Raw genomic sequence first — 26776 nt, forward strand, 5'->3', positions numbered from 1 at the left:
ATTCAGGTCCGACAGTGGGGTTTTTCCCATACCATTTGTGAGTCATAGTCTCCTTAGCGTGTCCAGGGTCAACCCTCGGGTCTCCTTCCAATGGGACATGCCTACCACACCTCACCAAGAAGGCGTCCAGGGGGCATCCTTATCAGATGTTTGAGACACCTCACCTGGCTCCTTCGATGTGGAGGCTTTACTCTTAGCTCCTCTCAGATGATTGAACTTCTCACCCATTTGGAGTAGGACATCACCTGGACAAGGCATTCCACTATTTTCCAAACGAGGACCATGGTTTCAGATTTGGAGGTGCTAATTCTCATTTGACCGCTTCACATTCAACTGCAAACTGCTCCAGCAAGAATTTAAAATTGAAGCCAGATGAAGCCAACAGAACCACATCCTATGCAAAAGCAGGGATGCAATAATGAGGACATCAAACCGGATGCCCTCAATATATCGGGAGCCAAAAATGTCTTTCTGTCTTTCTTCTAGGCAGTCCCAGTAGATCCTAACACAACATTAAGGTCTGCCGGGCAAGAACGCCATCTTCCCCTACCTCCGAGCCAACTCATCACCAGGTTATGATCAGGTAACAGCTCCACCTCTTTCTTCACTTGATAGTCCAAGACATGCAGCGGGAAGTCCGATGACACTGGTACAAAGTCAATCTTTGTACTACGGCTTATTATGTCCTGGTGCCAAGTGTATACTGGTATATGGATAACCTTATGATTGAATATGATGTTTATTATAGACAATCCACATCAAGTACAGAAGACACATAATAAAACTCAGTTTCTGATGGGAGATGGGGACATTTCCCACACTCGTCCAGGTCTCACGATCATTGCACACATGACCCCTGAGGTCCCACAGCAGAATGAGGGTGTCCCAGAAGGAGTCCTCTCAGGCACCCCCTCCACGGACTCCATAAAGGGTCAGTACTAGAGATGCTGTTTTGTACATAAGCACAACCAACAGTCAGGACCCTCCCTGCCCAATCTGAAAGTTTGAAGGAGGCTACCCTATCATCCACTGGGTTGAACGCTAATGTGAAGGCACTGAGCCGGGGAACAATAAATATGCCCACACCTGCTTGGCGCCTCTTACAGTGGGCAACACCAGAGTGGAACCCAACCCCTCTCAAGAGCATTGGTACTACAGCCGAAGCTGTGCCTTGAGGTAAGCCCGGCTATTGCTTGTGCTCTTTCTCAACCAGAGAAGTACCATTCCCTGTCCTGAGCTTCTGAGCCCAGGGATTGGACTACCAAGAGCCCCACTTTTGGCCACAGCCCAGCTCACTGTGCACTTTACCCCTTTGGCCTATCCCATAGATGAATACTAAAGTACTGTAAATGGCACGGTCTCATTCATATACAACTAAGTTCAACCCATATTATTTCAAACTTTGTTGAGATCCTTGCAGCAAGGAAGAATTCAATATTAATATGATCACACTACATGTTATGTTAATAGGTGTGAGTGAGTGAGTGAGTGAGTGAGTGAGTGAGTGAGTGAGTGAGTGAGTGAGTGAGTGAGTGAGTGAGTGAGTGAGTGAGTGAGTGAGTGAGTGAGTGAGTGAGTTGTCTTTTTATTTATTTTTTTAATAATTTTGACTAGATGGTTATTTACACCAGCTCAAAATTGTTACATCATGATACTCTTGCTATTTTTTACAATTCCACACTACAGTGTTAGAATGGCATAAGAGTTGTGTTTTTGGTTTGTTATCGCATTTTCAATTTTTGTGTGATTTTTGCCAAACTACCTTTCCAGCAAGGATCCATAAAAAGTTTGTGTTTTTCAAGAAGGGTTGAAATCCATAAAATTATAGCCTTAGATTATGGAAAAATCTGACTGAAGTGTGTGTGCAGTTGAATTTGCCCAGCAGTACCATTATGATTCACAGAGTAGTAAAAGTTAAATCACTCCAAGGGGATTCTTTTGTAGTAAGCACACGACTTCAACCAATGAAAAGATTGCGAACCTGCTGAAAGTCAGGAAGCACGGTGGAAAAAGTCACTAAACACCGGATTAAAAAAAAGCTCAGTCAACATGAATTCAAAGAAATGTAATGGTTATACCAGAGGTTGCGCTAGACATTTTCGTTGTCTGTCATTTTGACTGACAGGGTCATAAAAATCCGGTCATAATCTATTTTTACCAGTCACTGAAATTTCTGCAGGCATTTTTTTAGTACGTTATTCCTGTATGCATCTAAACAAAACAAGTTTAGAGCGTACGGTAGTACTTTAGGTGTCAAATTCGACTAATGTAGGACATTTCGCCGATGTAAGATATTTTGGCAGAACACCGGTACCTCGAAAACTTGTCTATACACAGGCGGCAATCTAGTCCACCAATTGGATCACGCGCTGGCACACCGGGTGCACCAATAAGAACCTCGCGTTGATGTGTCAATCACGGTGCTGCCGCCAGACCCCGGTGACGCTACAATATTCTGACAGAATAGCCAACGACGTCATGCATTAAGAGAGACAATAGCTAATTAATATGCTAACTCGCCACCCTGTGGTCTGGGGTGTGAATTGCAACCTGTCAAAATGACGGGCGGACTTCAGTTTTTTCCGTCACCGTTTTAAAAAAACGGTCAATGACGGAAAATATCCGGTTAACGCGACCCCTGGGTTATACTGTATTGGATTGTTCTAGAGCTGAAAAGAATACTCGAGCAACTCGAGTAACTCGAGTTTAAAAATTGATCCGAGTAATTTTATTCACCTCGAGTAATCGTTTATTTTGACAGCTCTAAGCATCACGTTTCGTTCGGACTACTTTTAATCCGGGACAACGCGCTGACGTCACGTGCGTAGAGGAAGAAGCAATAAAAAAAATATAAAAAACATTTCCGCAGCTGACATCCGCTCCAAACTACGCTGAGATTGCTAAAAACTAGCCCGCATGATGTTAAGTTGGTAGCAGGTATCATCTGATGAGTCTCATAGAGATCACATGTATGTTGAACTAGATGCAAAATGACAGACTCGGCCGCGTCTGGGCAGCGTTAATAAACAGCCGCCATCTTAAAGCAGTAATGCGCTAAGCGCTAATAAAGAGCGCTAAGCGCTAATAAATAAGATTAACGTTACTGTCTGAGTCACTAGCTCACGTATCGTTAGCCCTGCGGAGGGTTAGGTTTCTATTAATTATGACCACTTTCGATGCGTGGCTAACGTGTCTTACATACAGGCTTTAACATAACATAGCTTTGTGGAGTGATAAGGGTGTAAAATAAAAATTCAGTAATGCTAACTATCAATTTTAGCTTAGTAGTCATTGCTGGATAAAACACCAAGTAGCACTGGTCCCTAATGTGCTCCAATACAGCCTGTATCATACATTTATTTTAAACACTGCAAAAACTTACAGTTTAGACTAATTTAAAACTTAACGAGAACTTAAAAATGACTTGACACAAATAGAAATTTATTTGAAACACGTGGGAAAAAAGACATTTTTAGGTGTGTATATATATATATATGTATATATATGTATATTTTTTTAATAAGATCTAAAGGTTTTTTGGAGTGAAAGCAGTGAATTTGTCTTTTTTTTAATTCTAGTTATATCTGAGATGCAATTGTTGGCTGTTTTCAACAATATACATCGAAAATAAAGACATTGATTGACTGAAAACGGTTCAAGATTAGATGAAATGTCTTGTTTTCTCATGTATATTTCACCTAAAAATATATGTGTTTCATCCGATTACTCGATTAATCGATAGAATTTTCAGTCGATTACTCGATTACTAAAATATTCGATAGCTGCAGCCCTAGATTGTTCCCATTTCATGATATTATTACTGTATGCTATTTTACTCCAGAATCCTGTAATCTAAACTGCTATTGTTATAATTGAAACATGCTACAAAATGGAATAATGGCATTTCTATCCACATCAAGTTACAAGTGATTTGGGTTTTGAACACGATTATAATACAAGCAACCACAACGTTTGCACCACAAAATATCTGGTGCCATGCCATGTGCTAGCCCAGGTTTTGACTTAAACTTGAAAAAAAGACCTAGAGCCTACAGTAGACTAGCTGGCATTAGGTGGCAGGCAGTGTACAAACTGGGCTGATCACAACCCAATCACTGGGCACATTTCTGCGGTTAAATGACCATAAGATTCACTAGTGTGTTCAAATTAAGATCCAGTCATGTATTTCTTTACAATAGAGTAAACCAGAGAGCCCAATAAAAATGGATGCAAACACAAAGAGAACATGCAAATCCCATACAAGAAGGCTGGAGCCAAAGCACCAAAACTACAGCAGTTGTATAATAAGTATTGTACAGGGAGCAGACATTTACTTACATATGGGAGTTCCACTGCACGATTCCTTTCGACTGTTTTTTTAACTTCACTCAAACTACCATAGTCCCACCTAGAAAGTTGGAATCCCAGTGACCAGTAGGGCGGAATAACTGGTCTGCCAATAAGCTGAAAACACAATTGTACGCAGTCAGTATATACTTTAAGTACACAGTATGTAAAGAAAAATACACTGCTCATGTAACCAATTCTGGGTTATCAAGGACTTTATGTAAATTCCATCATCTCGTTACAACCAAGTGTACAAATAAAAGCATTTGAGGATATAATTTCAAGTAAAAGTTACTATTGGGTGGGAAAAATATTCACTATGTTATGATTTGATTTGTTATGAATGCAGCACAGTGTATATTTCTTTTCTTTTCTTTTTCTTTTTTTATTTTTTTTTTGTCCTGTACTTAATCACCTCGAGAAACTCCTGCACCACTTGTTCCGGTGTATCGCCAAAAAATATATAGAAGTCAAGGATTCCTCCAATCGTTCTGTATGTCACTCCAGGTGCAGGTTGCAAAGTCACTTCTGAAAATGGGCACAATAATGAATGGTTATACATAACTTTAAATAGTAATATTTATCTAAATCCATTTGTTTGATCTGTGCAACTTGTTGAACTAAAACCCGTTTCACACAGGATAAGACTTAACCTAAGGAGTGTGTTTTATAACAAAAAAAGATGCCTGAGATCTTAATCCCATGTGAATGCTCCTAAAATCGTAATATCACAAATTTAATTTAACAAAAACAGACATCTCGTGATCATTCTAATTCAGTGCAAACCTGCATCTCAGAATTAGTTATTGTAATTCTGCATCTTCTCTGTTTTTTTTTATTAATGGCGCCACCAGGGGCTGACCAGAGGGTGGCCACGGCACCCCTATAAATTTGTTGGCCACCCCACTCACCAGTAAAATGTCATATTCTCGTAGCTCTGGAACTCAAAATGTTGACTGGATTGGTATGGACTATGCACATTAAATCATTAGTAAACTAAGAATAAAACAATAAAACAAAGTATATCAGTAGGTGTGTCCTGAAATCTTTCTCACAGTTTTCTACTGGACTGTTTACTACAACAACATAATCAAAACCTGAAATTATGGCTTTCAGTTTTGGTGTGTGACCCCAAGATTTTAAGTGACCCCATTTGCCCACTCCTATGAAAAATGTCTGGAGGCGCCACTGTCTTTCATGTTCTAGGTGGAGTTTTGCGTTCCGCCAAGTCAGCAATAAAAGACCCCCCCCCAAAATCCTCATTTGCCGCCATCGTGTCAGGGAAATAAACTCATTTACAGACTTTGCTCATCCCGTGCGAATTAACACAGAGGTTGTGTTGTAATTGGCAAATTACCAAAGGTCCACAGGTAATATTAATCTCATGTGAAATGCAAGTACTGTAGGTATAAATGTATATAAATTGTTTGTGTTTCTTACCCATTGCATTGCTGTTCATTAGGAAAACTCCAAATGACTTTCCACTTTTATCTTCTAGACAGAGGAAGAAGGGATAGTGTCCATAGAGGTTGTGTGTTCCCTAGATAATGAATCAGTTATATTAGGTAAAGGCAAAATAATAATGTGAACACATCGATAGCATTGCTTTCATACTAAATTGAATTTATTCAACTTTATTTTTTTGCTAAATATCTTTTTGGGGAGTTTGTGTCATAGCTCCTGTCCTTGTTGCTGCAAACTCTGATTGCCTTCAATTAGCCCCTCCAGTTCTCTCACATCCTCATGGACCAGCCAATAGCACTGAAGCCCGCCTGTTACCTGCCTGCCTAGCTCTCCAAATCTGACTCCTGATCCTGACTCTGGACCCACCTGACGTCTGCCTTCTCTCCAGATTCTTCCAGATTCCAATCTTCCAGATTACCAATTGTTACACTAAATGCCTCCCAAAATGTTCCCCACGTCAATCTTAGACAGTTTAGCCTCTTGGACTATGCCACTTTAGCAAGTGTCAAAATTAAAGCCCATAACATGCTGCCTTAACATCCTTCCTTCAAACTTTTTCAAAACTGTTTTCATTGCATAGCCCCAGGCATACTTCAGATTATTAATACTTCTCTCCAAGCAGGAGAGATTCCACAGACTTTAAAAACTGCAGTAATAAAATCTCTTCTAAAAAGAAATCTGGATGCCTCAACCATTAGTAATTATAGGCCAATATCAAATCTGACATTCCTGGGGAAAATTATCGAGATGGTTGTGTTCGAAAAGATCCAGGCTTGTATGATGCAAAACAATCTTTTTAACTCATTTTAGTCTGGATTTCGGCCACCGTTACTGCTCGTCTACAAAATATGGCCTTGGACCAAAATACATGCTTATTTGTTAGATTCCGATGAAACAACTAGACCCCTTAGGTCATCTGGAACCGGTCTGCTGTATTTTCCAAGAACAAGAACCAAGCACGGTGAGGCAGCATTTAGTTATTATGCTCCTCACCTCTGGAACCAGTTACAGTGGGGCAAATAATCTTTTAGTCAACCACTAATTGTGCAAGTTCTCCCACTTGAAAATATTGTATTAGCAAGGCCTGTATTTGTCAACATGGGTAAACCTCAACCATGAGAGACAGATTGTGGGAAAAAAAGCAGAAAGTCACATTGTTTGATTTTTAAAGAATTTATTTGCAAATCATGGTGGAAAATAAGTATTTGGTCAATACCAAAAGTTCATCTCATACTTTGATATGTACCCTTTGTTGGCAATAACGGAGGCCTAATGTTTTCTATAACTCTTCACAAGCTTTTCACACACTGTTGCTGGTATTTTGCCCATTCCACCAAGCAGATCTCCTCCAGAGCAGTGATGTGTTGGGGCTGTCGTTGGGCAACACAGACTTTCAACTAACCTCCACAGATTTTCTATGGGGTTGAGATCTGGAGACTGGCTAGGCCACTCCAGGACCTTGAAATGCTTCTTACGAAGCCACTCCTTTGTTGCCCTGGCTGTGTGTTTGGGATCACTGTCATGCTGAAAGACCGAGCCACGTCTCATCTTCAATGCCCTTGCTTATGGAAGGAGATTTTCACTCAAAATCTCTCGATACCTGGCCCCATTCATTCTTTCCTTTACACAGATCAGTCGTCCTTGTCCATTTGCAGAAAAACAGCCCCAAAGCATGATGTTTCCACCCCCATGCTTCACAGTGGGTATAGTGCAATTCAGTATTCTTTTCCTCCAAACGCGAGAACCTATGTTTCTACCAAAAACTTCTATTTTGGTTTCATCTGACCATAACACATTCTCCCAGTTATTTTCTGGATCATCCAAATGCTCTCTAGCGAACTGCAGACGGGCCTGGACGTGTACTTTCTTCAGCAGGGGGACCCGTCTGGCAGTGCAGGATTTGAGTCCCTGGCGGCGCAGTGTGTTACTGATAGTAGCCTTTGTTACTGTGGTCCGAGCTCTCTGTTGGTCATTCACTAGGTCCCCCCGTGTGGTTGTTGATGCCACGGGGTGAGATCTTGCATGGAGCCCCAGATTGAGGGAGATTATCAGTGGTCTTGTATGTCTTCCATTTTCTAATAATTGCTCCCACAGTTGATTTCTTTACACCAAGCGTTTTACCTATTGCAGATTCAGTCTTCCCAGCCTGGTGCAGGTCTAAAATTTTGTCTCTGGTGTCCTTCGACAGCTCTTTGGTCTTGGCCATAGTGGAGTTTGGAGTGTGACTGACTTGTGAACAGATGTGTTTTATACTGATAATGAGTTAAAACAGGTGCCATTAATACAGGTAACGAGTGGAGCCTCGTTAGATCTCCTTAGACCTCGTCAGAAGAAGTTAGATCTCTTTGACAGCCAGAAATCTTGCTTGTTTGTAGGTGACCAAATACTTATTTTCCTCTCTAATTTGGAAATAAATTCTTTAAAAATCAAACAATGTGATTTTCTGGGTTTTTTTCCCTCCACATTCTGTCTCTCATGGTTGAGGTTTACCCATGATGACAATTACAGGCCTCTCTAATCTTTTCAAGTAGGAGAACTTGCACAATTGGTCGTTGACTCAATATTTATTTGTCTCACTGTACCTGAAGGTCTGAAGTATGCCCAAACTGTTAGCTCCTTTAAATCAAGGCTAAAAATGCTTTTATTTCGCACAGCATATCTATACTGTAACTGTCTATATATTTCTAGCTATTTGCTTTCTATTCCTCTCGTGCTTCATCTCCATTGCTGATTTCAATTATTATTATTATTATCAATAGTAGTAGTAGTAGAAGTAGTATTTTTTTTTTTATTCTATTCGTGAATAAATATGATTTTTATGTAGAATTTTATTTCCTGTTTTGATTGTCTTTGTTTTTACGTTCTATTCATTTAATTTGATTTTTATTATCTTTATGTGATGTAAAGCACTTTGAATTGCCTTATGTTGAATTGTGCTATATAAATAAATTTGCCTTGCCTTGCCTTCTCTCCTGCCCCAATAACTCGACATGCATTTTATTGGAACCCCAAATTTTGCATAGCCCTTGATGTACTGCTACCTTCTTTTCACCTGCCCTGCTGTTGTGTGTGTGTTCCCCCAGGGCGGTCGGACTACAAGTGAACCCTGACAAGTGAACCCTTCCCCTTCCCGGTCACCCACACCTGAGGCCATTCTCCCATGGAACACACACACATACGCACTGCAGGCTCCTGCAAACTTTCAATTAAAAAATGTCTAAACATGACACATTTGTATGTATTTAAACTCCTACCTGCACTCGCAGGTAGAAAGATATATGTTTTGGGAGCCTAAGGTTTCCTGCTGTAAAGTCTGTCAGAAACAAACTTCACTAAAATTTCTACTCTGTTATCCGGGAACAGATCAAAATAAAATTGTGTAGGCTTATTCTGGGGATATATATGGATTGATCCTAAGAACCCAGTTTTTTTAGTTTATTTATTTATTGTTGTCTTATTAATTGGAATAATTAAGTGCAGAATTAAAATGGCTTCTTCTCTGTTATTAATGGGCTTGTAAGAATGAAATTTTTGTAAATTTTGGACGTCAAATTGGAAGACAAACGACGAGTGCTTTGGCAAACTACAATTTAACTACAGGTTAAAATGAATTAAAGTATCTCTGACCCCATTAGGAAAAGCATCTCTCGTGAAGATGGGCCAGGTCTTCCAGTGTGTGTCATGGAGGAAGTGTCTGTGAACGTGCTCTCCCAGGCCATAAATATTGTTGGAGGGAAGTTTCGCAGACAGTTGCAGGAACTGGTCTGCAAACACTAATGGTCCCATAGTGGTGTCAAACCTGTACATACAGTATTTTTGACAAAACAGAAAATAAAAAGCAGATGAGATGACAAAAGAAGACAGTTCGATTACACAAAATGTCCTCAGCAGCTGAGATAAAAGGGCATGTACTGTCTATTAACATACTAAAGTGATCCCTCGCTACTTTGCGCTTTAAATTTCGCGCCCTCGGTCCATCACGGATATTTTTTTTTCAATTAAAATAAAAAAATACAGATGGGCTGTCCCGAGCCAATCGCGCAGTCTTCCTGTCGCTCCCTCCCCCTCCCTGCCTTTGTTCGTCAGGTTGGCAGTGCACATCTACTGTAGTTGTTTCTTAAAGTTAACAGTAATTAACAGATGAATATGTTTGATTTTGCCAAAGTCACGAACTTCTGAAGCACGGCATGCGTCTATCATTGTTTAACTTGTTAAACAATTATTAAGTGAGCAGGTCCGAGCGGATTTGAGTAGACTCACTCAGTGAAGCATTTAATAAAGCCAAACATTTTTCTACTACTTTATTCTTTTTTAAAAATAATTTGGTGAAACAGTAACATGTTTAAAACTTATCATATTTATTACATTTGAAATTCTCAAAAAACACTTATTAAAATATATATATATTTTTTTTTTTTTTGCGGGGGGGTGCGCTGCTTCGCGGTTTTGCAATTATCGCGGCGGCTTCTGGTCCCCATTAACCGTGAAAAATGAGGGATGACTGCATTTCACTTTTTATTTGTTTGTTTTGTTTTATGTTTTACCCTTTCACTGGGTTGATGCGACATTTTGAAGTACAAGCACAGTTCAGTGTAGAGATTTGCTGGTAAAATTCCAGGTGATGGTCAGGCCAAAGGTCTGTGTGCAATTTTATGACCTACTGCAGTTTTATGATGTTAAAGGTATCTCTAATGTGATTACACATTCATTCAATTGTCTCACTTGCAGCTTTGCACCTGACTATGTCAACACAGTAAGAGTCAATTGTAAAGAAATCCAGTACATATTGCACATACTTAGAAAAAATACACATGATGAGTAGAGGTGAAATGATACCTCAGTCTGGATTGATTTATCAAATGAAATACAAATATCAAGATTGTCATTAATTATAGATGCTGCTTTGTTAAAAAGAATGTTTTTCATTTAATTGTCTGACCTGTTTGATCAGTCATCAAAACGGCTTCGTATTTTTTATTACTTTAGGTCAGTGGTGTCCAAACTATTCCACATAGGGCCGCAGTGGGTGCTGGATTTCATTCCTACAAAACAAGACGACATCTTTTCACCAATCTGGTGTTTAACAAGTGTAATCAGTTGATTGCAGTCAGGTCCTCCTTGTTTTAGCACAAACTTCATTGGTTAAACTGTCTGTGCTCGATTGGTAGGAACAAAAACCAGGACCCACAGCGGCCCTTGAGGACAGGTTTGGACACCCATGCAATATGTATATTATTGGATTAATCATCTACATAATATGTTAAATGCTTTGAAAGCCTTTGAATCGAACAAAATCAAGCCGTGGCAGACACTGTAATATCAGTAAATATAATTCTTATTTAAAGGATCCATATTTTATTGATGCGGTGTAATAATGATGGGGTTAAAATAAATAAATAAATAAAACACCCTTCATGGGCCTTCTTGGCCTCTGGTGTGAAATTCAATTTTAAGGCTATGTCTACACTTGGACGGATAATGGCCTTAAACGTGCAATTAGTTGGACTATACGGTATGTCGGCCACACTAGTATGCCTATTATCCGGATTAGTTGTTAGTCAGATAATGTAGACGAGTAATATAACCCGCCGCTTAATACGGACTGATGTCTCCGCACAACAATCAGATACTAAGGAAGTGGTGTCATGCCGTTGCCATTTTTAAAGCAGCATGACGGCATCGTAGACAATGGAGGCGAACGATCACGACGTGGAATTTCTGCTCCTCTTTTCCACACATTTTTCTTGAACCTTCACACTGCCTCGCAATAATATGCTTCAATTCAGTGCCCATTTGTGGTCCTCCCATCGCGGATGACGCAGAGATGAGTGTTTTTTACAGAGATCGTCTCCCGCGTTGTCTCTGAACAGCCAACTCCTGGGCTGGCCTCTCCCAACTCAATGCTGACCGAACACGAGTATATGAAAATGCATAGAGGCAAATTAAACCCCGAAAAGTGACCTGTGTGTCACCCCCAGTCAAAGAGGTGCGCAATCAGTTTTTTTCCATGACATTTCTGTCCGTCAAAACTTCCTGGATCGCCACCGTTATGCACAAGCACTCCTGGTGGCGGCTTCCAGGAAATATACGCAGCGCCACACCATATGCTTCTATATGTTTTTTTTTCCAAGTGGTGAGAGTGCAACTGAGCATCAATTGTAACATCCAAAATGTGGTGAGAGTGCAACTGAGCATCAATTGTAACATCCAAAATAACGATGTCAAGCTGTCGTTGTTTTCTATAACAATCACAACTTGGCGACTGCTCGTAAGAGCCGAGTGTGCTTTTCCTTCACTCTCGCTCCTGCATAATGCGTTCAATTGCGTTCACGAAAAAAATGACAGTCTAGAAGGTGTAGTAATTTCAAAATTTTCCGCCGGCGAGTAATGAGTTTCCGGTTCAGAGGTAAACCACGCGGGCGATGACATAACATATGAGGCTGCTCTTTTCTACGCATGCGTAGTTTGCGCAAATGCAGGCGTACCTTGCAGAAGCGGGGGGGGGGGGGGGGGCTTAAACACAACTTAAATTTAAGTGTGGACAGGTAGGCCTATAAAAATAATCGACAAAATACCCTGGAGAAAATTATCTGTCCTACTGGTCCAGTAGCCTAATAGGATTTTTGTGCCAGCGCAGGCGTGTCTAACTATTTCAATCAATGCATGAATCAATTGTTTTCAGGCATAATTTTTCTTATCACCTTTACGATGAGTTAAATGCATACCTCAAATTACAGACATAACTACTCGAAGAAGTAATTTTGCTTTTATTTTGTGGAATGCCTTCTTGATCTACATCACAGTTAGACAGTTTTATTTCTCTTTACAAATCCTAAAATGTGACTCATTTTCGGACAATCATGTAATGCCTATACTGCAATATACAGTATATAAGTATATGACTGTGCATAACAATGCAATGGTTCACTGTTCATCACCGGCAAATATGAATAAAAAAGAAAATAATCAATCAGTAATGACAACTTACAGGACTTTTCTGTTCTCTTTTCTCCGCACAATTATGCCAAAAGGATTGTGTACGACCTCCAATGTTTTGCTAATGGGACTAGTTGGGTTTTTACTGAGGTTATTAACATGTTCATGGGGCACCTCAAACCTCTGCAAGTTGGCATCAGATATCTAAGTAGACAAAAACCAAGAGGTAATGTAAATATCATAATACAGTTGTTATCTGCAACTTCTCTTTGTTTTATTGCGTGTTTGTGTTATGTGAGGGTATACCTTAAAACGAAGTCGATTGCTGGACTGCATTTCAGCGTGAAAAGACAGTTCCTGTATATCTGCTCCAAACAAGGAAGGGGAGGTCATTCTCTTCAGATGTGCCTTTATTACTGCAATGAAAACAATAAAAGCAAGGTCCAGGTCATAATACAGTGAAGATTATCAATGCACATGGCGCATGTTATATTAAACCAAGAGAGTAAGGGCCCCATATACACAAAAAAAAAAAATTAACACCTTCAAAAGAACTTGAAGAAATTATGTTAAAGGTATTCAGATATTAAAATACATACTGTATCAGTCTGCAAAAGATAAATATATTATTGCCACACACAATTTGTAATGCAACAATTTAATCTACAATGGAATGATGTGGAATGTTCGATTAAATAAGTATTTTTTTCATTCATTCATTCATTCATTCATTCATTCATTCATTCATTCATTCATTCATTCATCTTCCGTGCCACTTATCCTCACAAGGGTCGAGAGGGTGGTGGAGCCTATCCCAGCTAACTATGGGCAGTAAGCAAGGTTCACCAACTGTCTTAATGCTTATAGGCATGCCAAACCCTAAAGGTCTGCCTTAGCCATGCATCTATTGTAAGCAAGTTTTTGCATTGTATAGCAATGGTCACCACATCTGTGTTGATGTTCTCTGGGTTCTCCACTCAATTTTTGCATGCAAATTTGTTTAAAGACTCTAAAATGGTCTTAAGTATAATAATTTTCTTTGCACATACTGTATGTGCCCAGTCCAGGATGTACCATGCATCTTGAAAAAGTAGACTCATATAGGTTTCAGCCCCTCCGTTATCCAAATGAGGACATGTGAAATAAAAAATGAAATGGTTAGAATTAGTAAGTACTTTTTTTAAGGTGAGCCACTTTTGGTATAATTGGAAATTGGATTGACTTCCGAGTAGGCAGCGTGGAATCGATTTCCACTCAGTAACGGCATGAATGTGAGTGTGGATAATTGTGTGACTCTGTATATGTCGTGTGACTGACTGGTGACCAGTTTAGGGTGTTGTTCCCCTTTTTGTCAAAGTCAACTTGGATTGGCTTTAGCACCACATGACCCTGATCAAGATAAGCGGCGTGGGAAGTGGATGGACGGATGTTTCTAAAGTCTACCCATTTATTACGAAAGTGCACATGTGATGCAGGTGCAGCATAATATACTATGTTATCAGTATCTGTATAGGTTGCATAAGATCCAGTGGTATTAATGACCTTTTTTCAGGTGAAGTTTAGTAGTGTGATAAACTGTATATAAATATAGATGTAAACTTGGTTATTTACAGTGGGGCAAATAAGTATTTAGTCAACCACCAATTGAGCAAGTTCTCCTACTTGAAAAGATTAGAGAGGCCTGTAATTGTCAACATGGGTAGACCTCCATGAGAGACAGAATGAGGAAAAAAAAACAGAAAATCACATTGTTTGATTTTTAAAGAATTTATTTGCAAATCATGGTGGAAAAAAGTATTTGGTCAATACCAAAAGTTCATCTCAATACTTTGTTATGTACCCTTTGTTGGCAATAATGGAGGCCAAACGTTTTCTGTAACTCTTCACAAGCTTTTCACACACTGTTGCTGGTATTTTGGCCCATTCCTCCATGCAGATCTCCTCTAGAGCTGTGATGTTTTGGGGCTGTCGTTTGGCAACACGGACTTTCAACTCCCTCCACAGATTTTCTATGGGGTTAAGATCTGGAGACTGGCTAGGCCACTCCTGGACCTTGAAATGCTTCTTACGAAGCCACTCCTTTGTTGCCTTGGCTGTGTGTTTGGGATCATTGTCATGCTGAAAAACCCAGCCACATCTCATATTCACTGCCCTTGCTGATGGAAGGAGATTTTCACTCAAAATCTCTCGATACATGGCCCCATCCATTCTTTCCTTTACACAGATCAGTCGTCCCGGTCCCTTTGCAGAAAAACAGCCCCGCATGATTTGAGTCCCTTTCAGCGCATTGTGTTACTGATAGTAGCCTTTGTTACTGTGGTCCCAGCTCTCTGTAGGTCATTCACTAGGTCCCCCTGTGTGGTTCTGGGATTTTTGCTCACCATTCTTGTTATTATTTTGACACCACAGAGTGAGATCTTGCATGGAGCCCCAGATCGGGGGAGATTATCAGTGGTCTTGTATGTCTTCCATTTTTTAATAATTGCTCCCACAGTTGATTTCTTTACACCAAGTGTTTTACTTATTGCAGATTCAGTCTTCCCAGCCTGGTGCAGGTCTACAATTTTGTCTCTGGTGTCCTTCGACAGCTCTTTGCTCTTGGCCATAGTGGAGTTTGGAGTGTGACTGACTGAGATTGTGGACAGGTGTCTTTTATACCGATAATGAGTTAAAACAGGTGCCATTAATACAGGTAACGAGTGGAGCCTTAGAGTTAGACGTCGTTAGAAGAAGTTAGACCTCTTTGACAGCCAGAAATCTTGCTTGTTTGTAGGTGACCAAATACTTTTTTTCCACTCTAATTTAGAAATCAATTCTTTAAAAATCAAACTGTGATTTTCTGTTTTTTTTCCACAATCTGTCTCTCATGGTTGAGGTTTACCCATGTTGACAATTACAGGCTTCTCTAATCTTTTCAAGTTGGAGAACTTGCACAATTGGTGGTTGACTAAATACTTACTTGTCCCACTGTATCTTTATTATAGTCATGGGTCAGTCTGTTGTAGTTTCCCCATCTTACAAAAATATTCCAAAAGGTCACGAAGGTTTTCACACAAATGACAGTGACATTGAGAATTATTATAGCATAATTTATATCACTTTCATGTGGAAAGTAATGCTTGGATTTCCATCAGATTCTTGTAACTAGTTGATTCTACCTTGATCTCTAGCCAAGCTGTTTTACATTGGGTTCTGCTGACTACTTCACTTTGAATAAAGTATGTAAGATATGATCAAATTACATCTTGGTCAGTGGTGTTCCTAGTCAGGTGCACTGGATGACTTCAAACAGTGCAGATCAACTTGAGAAAAGTAAAGAAAAAAGAACGGCCTATCTTCCTTGTTCAGCATGTCAAAGGCTTTTTAACAATCTTGATAACCTCAACTCCAGAGACAGGAGAACCCACCTCATACTCCCCAGGCTATTCCTCCTCATTGGACGATTTGTCAGTGGAATATTTTCTCCACCACCATATATTGTTCAGAGTCGAGTGCTCCATACACCGTGTTGTGCCACATACACTGTGTTGATGGTATAACTGATAGGCCAGGCAATGTTATGTTAGACTATTCTAACACTACACATTTTCTTGAAGCCGTCTGAGGGTTATTCTCAAGGGCCTCACCAAATTCCTTCCATAACAGAGTGTCTTGCCCTAACAAAACTGTATCCCAGTTAGCATGCAGAGACCTATTTGCATTTCAAGGAACATCAATTGCCTCCTTTTGTAGCTTGATGGCATGCTTTATCAAAATGCTTGGGAAATACTAGCACCAGTATGAGAGTTCTTGGTATTCTTGGACTGGCCAGCAGGGTCGAGTTGACATAAAAACTTATCAAGACAATTTTCTTAATCACAGCACCCTTATTAGCTTTGAGAATCATTAGATCGCACAAACCCTCCCTAACGATGAGGTGACTGATAAAATGATGACAAAAAAAAAATGTCTGAAATTGTTTGGTGGATTGTCATATTGATTTGATAAAAATCTAGTAGAAAAGCAATAAACACAACATTAATAATAGATATGATATGCCATTAACAGTGATTATTATGTATGGTGGGGTGAGCTGTCGTGACACCAATCATTTATTTTCTCTCGGAGACTGCTCACTGCCCCATACTGTAAAAAAAAACTGTGTTTAACAAAATCCTGTTCGCTGTCATGAGAGGTGACATCATTTGTTTTACCATATTTTTATGCATCCACCGTTGTCACAGAGTTAGACCCAAATAATATATTTTGTGTTTTAAAACTCATTTTAGTTTGCCCTCACATTTAAATGGTACTTTATGTGTTTAGACTTCACCACAATGGAGCGGGAAATGTTTATTCAGGCAGAGAAACCAGTAACTAAACTCACTTAAAGCTAGATTGATTCAAAGCAAGAAATAAAAAAATATCCATTCTGCAAATTTGGCTCTCTTAAGATGCTGCACATCATGTCTCACTGACAGACATGCCTAAGGCAAGGTGAGTGATAGAGGAAAAAAAGCAAGATGAGGGTAAGACTGACAGATTTCAGTAATACGCCCTCAGTTGGCCTCCTAACTACATGGAAGAGAAAAGGAAATAAGATGCTCATCCAATGAGCAAAAGACGAGAGCAGTGGTAAAAAGGGAATTTATTTTCATTTCCAAGTCTATGCTCTCTCTCTTTCTCTATAATGATTTAGGTTTAAAAATATATTTAGGTAGCGCTATTATAATAAATAAATAAATAAATAAATAAGTACATTACAAAAAAAAAAAAAACAGGTTTGAACTTAAAAAACATGTCTTATTTGGGATGTGCTAGGATGGTAATTTGAAACAAAATTAAGCGTTGGTCTTCACCCCTTCCCAATAATTACTAAGACATTACAAATTTACCATAAGGATCTGGTTGTTCCATTGATTCCACAGTGTATCCATGGTTGATGGGAAAAAAGCACCAGGGTACATTTCGCTCATCAAGTGGATGCCAGCAACATCCACGCTGCTCACATCCTTTCTGTTGAAGGAAAAGTAATTTAGTTGTTTGTTTGTTTGTTTTGGGGGGTTAGCAACTGTATAGACAGTAACCTTTTAGCCTCAATATTATTGCGACATTCACTGGTATCCAGAGGTTGTCCAGTTTTAAATGGAAAATACTGGTGGCCTTTAACCAGATGACAAAGAACATACAACAATTTACTATGGTTATATTTGCATAGGCCTATTTTCCACAGAACTTGTGTATGAAATTAAACAATCTATCTGTATAACCTATAACCCCCATACAGTATCATCATACTTGGGCCAGTGTTTTATTGTCACCTGTAAAATATCTGTGATCAAATAATCAGTTACAACCAGGATAGATATCATCTCAGTTAGCTCTGAACAAATCATAATATCATGGAGAGAGAAGAAGGAAGTATTTTGATGAGTCCAGAGGATGTAAATACATAAAAACTGATAAACCGTCAGACACACCTTGGAGGCTCCAGCATCGGGGAAACAGTCCACCCTTTCCGCATCAGGAATATTTGGACATTGTGGAACAAATACTTCTGTTGTCTCTGTCAAAATTTGGAAATAAAACATGAAAATTTTAATTTTGGGTTTAAAAATCTTCACATTAGAAATTAAAGTTCACAATATTCATACACTAAAACCGTGATTACAACATATATTTATAAACCTAGTTGTTGGAGGTCCTTTTGTATGTTCCAAATGCTTACACATCAGTGATGAAATCCATTTCTTAAACAAATGTATTTTTTTTTTTTTTTTTTTAATAAATGTAGATACATATTGTGTTTAGTCATTATTGTAACATAGTGAGGATTATACAATATGTCATCTATCATTGGACTCACATTCCACAACACTCGATCAAAAACTCAATGAATAATATTTCTTATATTTTAGATATCTCAATAGTGACAAAAATAAGGGTCACAATGGCTAGGTTCATACTGCAGGTCTTAATGCAAGAATCCGATTTTTTCGTGTTTTTCCGGAATCGAATGAGGCATTAACTTGAAGATCTGAACGGGACAAGTCGCATAGAAGTGGACCATTTGAAATCCAGTCTGGGTCACTTTTGTATGTGGTTTAAATCCGATCTGGGCCACATTTTTCCAAAATGTGGCGGCCGTCTGAACTGTCAAGTCTCCCAAATCGGAATTCATGCAGCAATTACGCCAGCAAAGAGTGAGAGCAGCACACAAGACGGCAGCGATGCAGCTGTTTATTAGTGTTAGCGCCTACCTTGAACTTTTGCCTTTACTACGCAGGAGGCGGGCTTGACCACAGCCATAAAAATACAATGAAGAAAAGGATAAGCCTTGATTCTCTTTCTGTGTGCCAAATGAGCAATATTTTAGTATTGCTTACATGGCTGAGGCGGGGAACACTGACGCACATACGTAAGGCTTATGTGCGTGCGTGTGTTCTATTAGTCCATATAAACTTTGAATATAAGACTACATGGGGATTATTAATGTCTGTTATTTGTGTCCTCTTTTTGGAAATCAAAATATGATCACCCTGGAGTGGCATACAGTCAGAATATGTAGTTATTTGTTCTGATGCTTCTGAGCATGCGGGTCAGTTTGCGCAGTGCGTATCGGACTGCGAATTAGTGCGCATGTGTAATACTTGAATGGGCTCAATGGACAAAGGCAGTCTGAACGGGCACTCCAAAAAAGAACTGATATGATAAAAAAAACGGAATTGTGCATTAAGTCCTGCAGTATGAACCTAGCCTAGTATGTAATATGATGCAGATAACTTGAACATCACTACGTATTCCAACCTCTGTCGTAAACATGTCCTAAATTATGGACTATTTAACAATAAAAATCACATTTTAAAATTGTAAATCATCATCGATTTAGATTATCGTGCAGGTGTACCTAACATTGTGGATCATGAGGGTGAACTCTTTGTAGTTGAGTTTCCATCCACATATAGACTCACTTACCATCCTTAATGGTCCCAGGTTCACCGGTAACAAAGAGGACTATGAGAGCGAGGGCGATTATCAACATCAACGCGAACAGGACCATTAAGGTCACCTCCAACCCTGAGAACCGCCTTTTCCCCATCTAAAACACAAAACCAAAGGTATACTAGCTGAGTGATTCCAAAGGTCAACACATTTAGAACCATTTATTTTTACCATAACTTTAAAGGCAATGTTACAAAGGTTGGTCATTGAGGGCCGATGGCAAGACACACAGCAAACATAAAAATATTTGGGAAAAATATTCTCAGGAAAAAATCAGTCTTTAACAAAACCATTTTATGAAATATTCTGGAAATTAAGAGGTAAGAGATCTATTGAGGTACTATACTACAAAATCAACAGCCATGAGAAGAAATTTTTAGACAACGCACTTACATATTTCAAACAATTGGACTCAATCTCAAATGCCACATCAGTCTAAGATTTTTACATGGAAATAAAGCTTAAATGGTAAAATGTATGAGACATTCAGTTTCCTCACAGTCCTTCTTCCAAATATTAAACAATGACCTCTGATTTTAACAGTGTTCTTTTCGATGAATGGACAATTTTTCTTGCAAGAGACACCACTGGCCCAACCAATGCCTTTTCATCTATCAAGCATAACATCATTTCACATTTAACCTGTTTAGGATCATGGCAGGGGCAGTTCAAGGCTTAAAACAATTGTATAAAAATAAAATAAAAACATTAAGTGAAAAGTCAGCAAAAAACACAATTCTACCCAAAGAAAGGCTACTTAGTTTCTTCTGTTTCCTATGTACCGGTCAGATGTCCCTGTGATCAGAGAGTTTGCCCACATAATGTTACAAAATCTAAATTTAGATTTGCTCGTGTAAATCATAAGGCAATAATTATGTCACTCAAGCCATTTAAGCTTTCCTCCATTGTAGTATTGTAGGCAGAAAAAAGGTTAATATCAAGCTGTGTGGCTGGTTATATGTTTGTTTGGGTGAGTTAGACATTTATTGCCACCCTGTTTAATGTGCTGTGAAGATCAAGTGAGGGCAAAAAAAAGAGACAAACGGCCTGCCGTGATTATGAGTCATATGCAGATGATGCAATAATAAAAATCCCCCAGCAGAAAATATTTCAAAACATCCAGTCAGATATGTAAAAACAGTCAACACAATTCTAATCTTGTTAACTCAAAACACCACCACAATTGATTTGAATTTAAAAAACAAAAATTCTAACCGGTATTTTCAGATGATTGAATTGACCTTTGCATAATATTCCACATATTTGCTCTTCAAAAACTTTAAGGTTCGCAGTGTGCTTCAGGTTATTGTCGTTCCAAAGAGTTCTGCGGAATTTGGCCAAATGTGAGCAGATAAATTACTACTCAAAACATTTCAGAGTCTTTTTGTCAGGAGTCAGGTCATCAGTAGATACAATGGAACCGGTTCTTCATCAAACATACATTTCTTCCTGACCAAAGAACAACTGAGCTGCCAATTGTCCCATGACTTAATCTAATCCCTAAAATGAGGGATGTCACTTCTTTTATAATTTTTGTAGACTGAAAACACATATGTTCGACATCAACCGATGAATATGAGACTAGTGAGCAATACATTTGAATCCAAATTTGTTAACTAAGAGCAAAGCACTTTTAATTTAGAATATGTGATTGATAGATGTGTTTTTTGAAAATCACTTTGATTTCTGAAATATTAAATTCTGCTGAATGTCTATGCTGAGCATGATATTAATGAGAGCTGTCAAATATGTTGAAAAACAACCACTGCAAAGCTGAGGGACGATGGAAAATCAATCAAAGTAATTGCACAAACTTTGGCCTTTGCCTGTACAACCATTATTGATGTACTAAAGAAGAAAAATAATTATAACTAGGCAATTAAATAATGCACAAATACACCATGTAAAACCACATCAGTTGATGACAGAAACATGTCCAACATATAACGTGTGTATGTATACTGTACTTATGCACACTGAGTGTTTAATTGTTTATCATTTCTCGGAAGCACAAGTACAACAATCTAACTATAAGACATTGTTTACTTTTTACACACACTAAGAGAGTAGAGTAGTAGTATAAATTATTATTTTATATTATTTGTTAGAGGAAAGAACAGCATTAGCTGTAATCGTACCTTGGTTCTCTCCGTTGTGTCCAGGGCAAAGTTCTCCTTTGAGTGCCTGAACCCAAACCTGATAGCACGAAATGATCCACATGATATATTATGGCTTACGACGCGTACACACGCAAACAAGTGCATCCCCATACAGACACACCCCCACACGATCAAGCACACACACGATTCAGGACTTGAAGAGGTTATAATATATTTTATATTTGGTCATAAATAAAAACTGATGAGTCAAAACTCAACAAATGAGTTTGCAGAAAACGTTCATTGCAATGCTAGTAGCTCTTTAATACCTGCTGATGTCAAGATTCACTTAAATCAGACTTTGCTAATGTATCTCATGTTGTATTTCTTATATTTAGAAATAAAGAAACATTTGAATGCTGCGGAATATTTTACCTTTAGTTATCATTGGTTCTTTGTTATCTCTGACCTGGTGGGCTTTGTGAATTATATAATTAATACAATATTATGTACAGAGGTGGGTACTAACGCGTTCCATTTACGTGAGTAAGTTTTTGGGGAAAAAAATGGACTTTTAAGAGTAGGTTTATCACACCATACTTTTTACTTTTACTTGAGAAGATTTGTGACGACGAAGCGCTACTGTTACTCCGCTACTTTAAAGTTGTAACATTTTTCATCTTTATTTTCAATTTTAGACATGACTATATTTTTGGCAGAGATGCCGACAGTGGCTCTCCCAGTTTCACCAATGAGATGTCGCTACAATAATCATATGACTCCATTATATCAGACGTATCAATGCAGGTTTGCAGTCGGAAGTCATATGATCACGCCAGCCTGCTCAATCACGTGGCGTCTTTAAAGCGCCCTAAAAATTAAACTATTTGACCTTAAGTGAACATTAATCGAAAGCACAGATATATTTGAACCTTTCTCCCAGTTTTTATGTGGCAACGATTTATTTCACACCGATAGACACGTTTTCATTTAATGGTGGGAAATGATTTTAATCAACTAGAGGGCAGGCTTGCTCTTTGGACAGGTAATGTTTAATTTCTTTCTAGTTTCAAATTAGATTTTTAATTTTTGGGGGGACTATTATGGCCATGTAATAGGTATAATAACAGTTCAAATAGATGGTAAAAAAAAATATACACCATTGTTTAAAAAAATATCACACTGTAAGCAGTTTCTCACAAAGTTATTCATTACTTGAGTATTCTTTTCAACGGATACTATTTTACTTGTACTCGAGTACATTTTTTGGACGACTACTTTTACTTTAGTAATATTATTTTGAAGTAACGCTACCCACCTCTGATTATGTAATAAACCACACCAGGGCAGAATATTTAAAAAATGACTTTCACAACGATGCGTCTAAATTTAACCTCTGTTATGCACATGCAAAGATGTAACACGAGTATCTTCCTGATCTTGAGTTGCACTTTTACGATGTGTGAAGTCGGTTGTTGTCACCAACTTTATATTCTATGGCGTGAGGTTCATTTAAATATCATGGCATACAGGGATTTGGGGATTGTTTAACTTCCTAGACAGCATTTTTTCCCCTTGGCTTCTACCTTTGTGCTGGAAAAAACAGATTACTGCCACTCTGTTGTTATAATATCATAATGAGAATGCTTTCACATAGCATTTCAGCTACAAATATAAAGGATACTCATCTCACCCATTTTTGGTGTAAATGTCCATGCATTTGAGGTCTGTTATTGTGTCAGGGATTGTAAAATCATGATTTCAAGTTGTGTTGGGCGAAACTTAACACTTAAAGTTCCACTGTCACCTCAGGGGGTACTTTACTGAATTAGATATATTTGATAGACTTCACTGAGCCATAACCCAAGTCCTTTTGTGTATCAGGGCTGATTAATTGACTGTGGATTGGTGCCTGTATTACTTGTTGGTTACGAGTTGTCCAGTAGCTACGTACGTCTAGCCTTCATCCTGTAATGTGCTTTTGCACACTCGTCCTTGTTATGTCGTCATTGGGTAGCTGTATTGGGAAATAAAAGTGACACCAAATATCTCAGCGCTAATGCTTCATGAGCTCCAGCACTATCTCCATGAGTAGAGTGATGCATTAAAGTGCTTGGATTAAGCAGCACTTGCTCTGCATGAGTAGTACTGGGAGAATGCAACAAAAAACAGTTAACATTATACAATAAAGATACTCATTAATTCATTTTCCATGCTGCTTCTCCTCACGAGGGTCATGGGGGTGCTAGAACCTTTCCCCGCTAATTATGGGCAGTAGGTTTGGTACACTCTTATTGGTTCCCAGGGCACAAAGAGACAAACATTCACGCACACAGCCCTACTTACAGACAATTCGAAGTGTCCAATCAGCCTACCATATATTGTTTGGGAATGCGGGAGAAAACCAGAGCACCCTGAGAAAATCCACGAAGGCACGATTGAGCCTTTGATGTCATAATTGTGAGGCAGACGTGCTAACCACTCATTCACCATGCCGCCAATAATTATATAATTAAAATGTACGCTAAGTGTTTTCAATATTTGCTCAGATCCTGCTCCTTGCATCCCTCTCACTATTTGCACTAAGACAAATGACTTTATATTCATTATAAGCAATATATAGTATGGATATTTGAGTCAATATAATAGTAGGACAGCATCTACTTCGTCCATTTTAAGTTACTATTCTTTTGTAATTGACGATGTACAGACGAACAAACATATCTATGCTAAATAATACATTGAATGAAATAAATAACACTGTATTTTCAAGGACCCCATATTTATTCAAGTTGGGCTACACAAAGCAGGAAGAAAGAGATACTTAGCTCCAGTGATTGAGGCTCTTTTATTTGTGTCTCAATATACTTTTACACTGCTTATCTGTGTACAACAAGAACATTAGTACCTCTTGAATAGCACCATTTTCCTAATCCTTTCACTGATCACTCTGCTCACTCATCAGCGTTTCTCTCTTTACAAATCCAATTCTACTCTGCCAGTAGCAATTTCAGGTGCTCTCCCTCTGGATTGCAGCACCGCACCAATTCCAATAGAACAAACTGAAATTGGCTATTCAGTTCCCTGTATCGATCGAGTCTTGTTAAAAGTAGGCACTCAACATTGAGAGCTGCCAACCAGGCAGCCTTGTCTTCGGAATGACTGTGTGCGAAAGTCTGTATTTGTGTGGCTGTCTCTGTGGGTCCGTGTTGGTTTTGTCAACATGTAAAAGTACTTTTTAAGTGCCATGACTAGCTTGTTACAAAAATATTAAATAAATAATATACTTATTTATATGTCCAATATATATATTTCTATTTTCTTTGGTTTGAGTGCATTCTTTTTGAATATTTTTCAGGGAACTAGTGCATATGGTATGTAGAAATGTTATGCTACTGTAAGTATTGAATGCATCATACTGTGACACACACACACACAAACATCTTACTAATTTTAGCTGTAAGGAGGTACTGTATTGTATTAGGATTTTTTTTTTTTTTTTTAATTATTGTTGCAAATGTTCAATGAATTCCAGTAATACTAAGACCGGTTAGTTTGTGTGCTGAGGTTAGACTCACTCTTTGACTCTGCATCCAAGTAGGGTGACCACTTCCATACGATCAAAATGGAGGACATATTAAAAATAATAATAATAATAATACATCAGACTTGCAGTGTACTTTCATCAACAATAAAGCCTTGCACGGTTTATAGATCATATTTGTGTAACTAAATAGTAAAGAATACCAAGGAAAAGGTCAATTTTTTTTTCACAATTTATTTAGTTTACAGTACCGTGTTTTCAAATAGCAACACCCCCAAAAACAAATCTTATTTTGAAACGGTGTCCTGCCAAAATATCCTACATGGAGAAATGTCCTATCAATGCCCAATGTGTTTGGGCACGCATGCATTATTTGAAAGCAACGAGTACATATTATTTTCATTTTTATTGATTCTTTTTTTTTACCTTTCCATTGCCTCAAAATACTTTTGGTATGTGTTTTCCTCTGATATCTTTTAAGCATTGTGTTTTCTTGTGGTCAGTTTAAATCAGAGTGTTTATCTGTTGACCACATTAGTCATGTAGTGTATTTAAACCACTCATATTTGATATCATTACGTGTAAGTATTTCCTTAAAGCAATTTTTAGGATATTCTTCCTGTATGCATCTATGCATCTAGACAAAAAGAGTTGAAGGCGAACAGTCTTACTTAGGGTGTCAAATTCGTCATTGGTAGATGTTTTGAAGGTGTAGATATTTTGGCAGAACAACAGTATTAACAAGGAACATTTGTATTTGCATTAAATTGCTAAACATAAGTGAACCCGTTATAAGAGGAACAACTTTATAAGTTCAGCTGCAGTTATTTTGTTATCCAGACGAGGGTTCTCAAAAAAATGCTTCAATGTCAGCGCACTTGCCTCTTTCTTTTATGTTTCACGCACTCCAACTGACGTTCTACGGCTGTGTTGCCTCTGCTGCTCTACATCACATCGGCAGAGCGTGCAGAAACCGAGGAACATGTCTCGACTGCTTTTGGCGAGGAAATCGTGCTCTTTCCTTCATTCAATGTTTAAATATGGCCGCCCTTTTGGCAGGCACTGCTGTAAAATCTCGGCGAGGAAATGATGTAATCAGATAGCAACACGTGAAGCTTTGTTTACATTGTAATGGACCAATGATACAGTGGGGCAAATAAGTATTTAGTCAACCACCAATTGTGCAAGTTCTCTTACTTGAAAAGATTAGAGAGGCCTGTAATTGTCAACATGGGTAAACCTCAACCATTAGAGACAGAATGTGGGAAAAAAACAGAAAATCACATTGTTTGATTTTTAAAGAATTTATTTCCAAATTAGAGTGGAAAATAAGTATTTGGTCACCTACAAACAAGCAAGATTTCTGGCTGTCAAAGAGATCTAACTTCTTCTAACTGCACCAGGC

The 26776-nt window shown here is 38.4% G+C and overlaps 1 protein-coding gene across 4 annotated transcripts in view; it reads right to left on the reverse strand.

Annotated features, from left to right (window-relative positions):
- The window catches only part of si (sucrase-isomaltase), a 120332-nt gene that overhangs the window by 80533 nt on the left and 13023 nt on the right, over positions 1-26776 (reverse strand). Inside the window, exons 1-10 of one of the 4 annotated variants that reach the window (XM_057839544.1) lie at positions 26254-26401; positions 19702-19825; positions 18207-18292; positions 17622-17742; positions 13054-13163; positions 12800-12951; positions 9439-9610; positions 5788-5887; positions 4763-4875; positions 4339-4464 (exon numbers count right to left, since the gene is read on the reverse strand). In XM_057839544.1, coding sequence (XP_057695527.1) covers positions 4339-4464; positions 4763-4875; positions 5788-5887; positions 9439-9610; positions 12800-12951; positions 13054-13163; positions 17622-17742; positions 18207-18292; positions 19702-19825 — 1104 coding nt within the window. In that variant the 5' untranslated portion in view covers positions 26254-26401. Of the gene's footprint in view, positions 1-4338; positions 4465-4762; positions 4876-5787; positions 5888-9438; positions 9611-12799; positions 12952-13053; positions 13164-17621; positions 17743-18206; positions 18293-19701; positions 19826-20943; positions 21051-21866; positions 22269-26253; positions 26402-26776 lie in introns of those variants that run through there. The other 3 variants (XM_057839543.1, XM_057839546.1, XM_057839545.1) reach the window with 3 other exon arrangements.

Source organism: Corythoichthys intestinalis, chromosome 6, assembly GCF_030265065.1.
Source record: "Corythoichthys intestinalis isolate RoL2023-P3 chromosome 6, ASM3026506v1, whole genome shotgun sequence".
Classification (NCBI taxonomy): Eukaryota; Metazoa; Chordata; class Actinopteri; order Syngnathiformes; family Syngnathidae; genus Corythoichthys; species Corythoichthys intestinalis.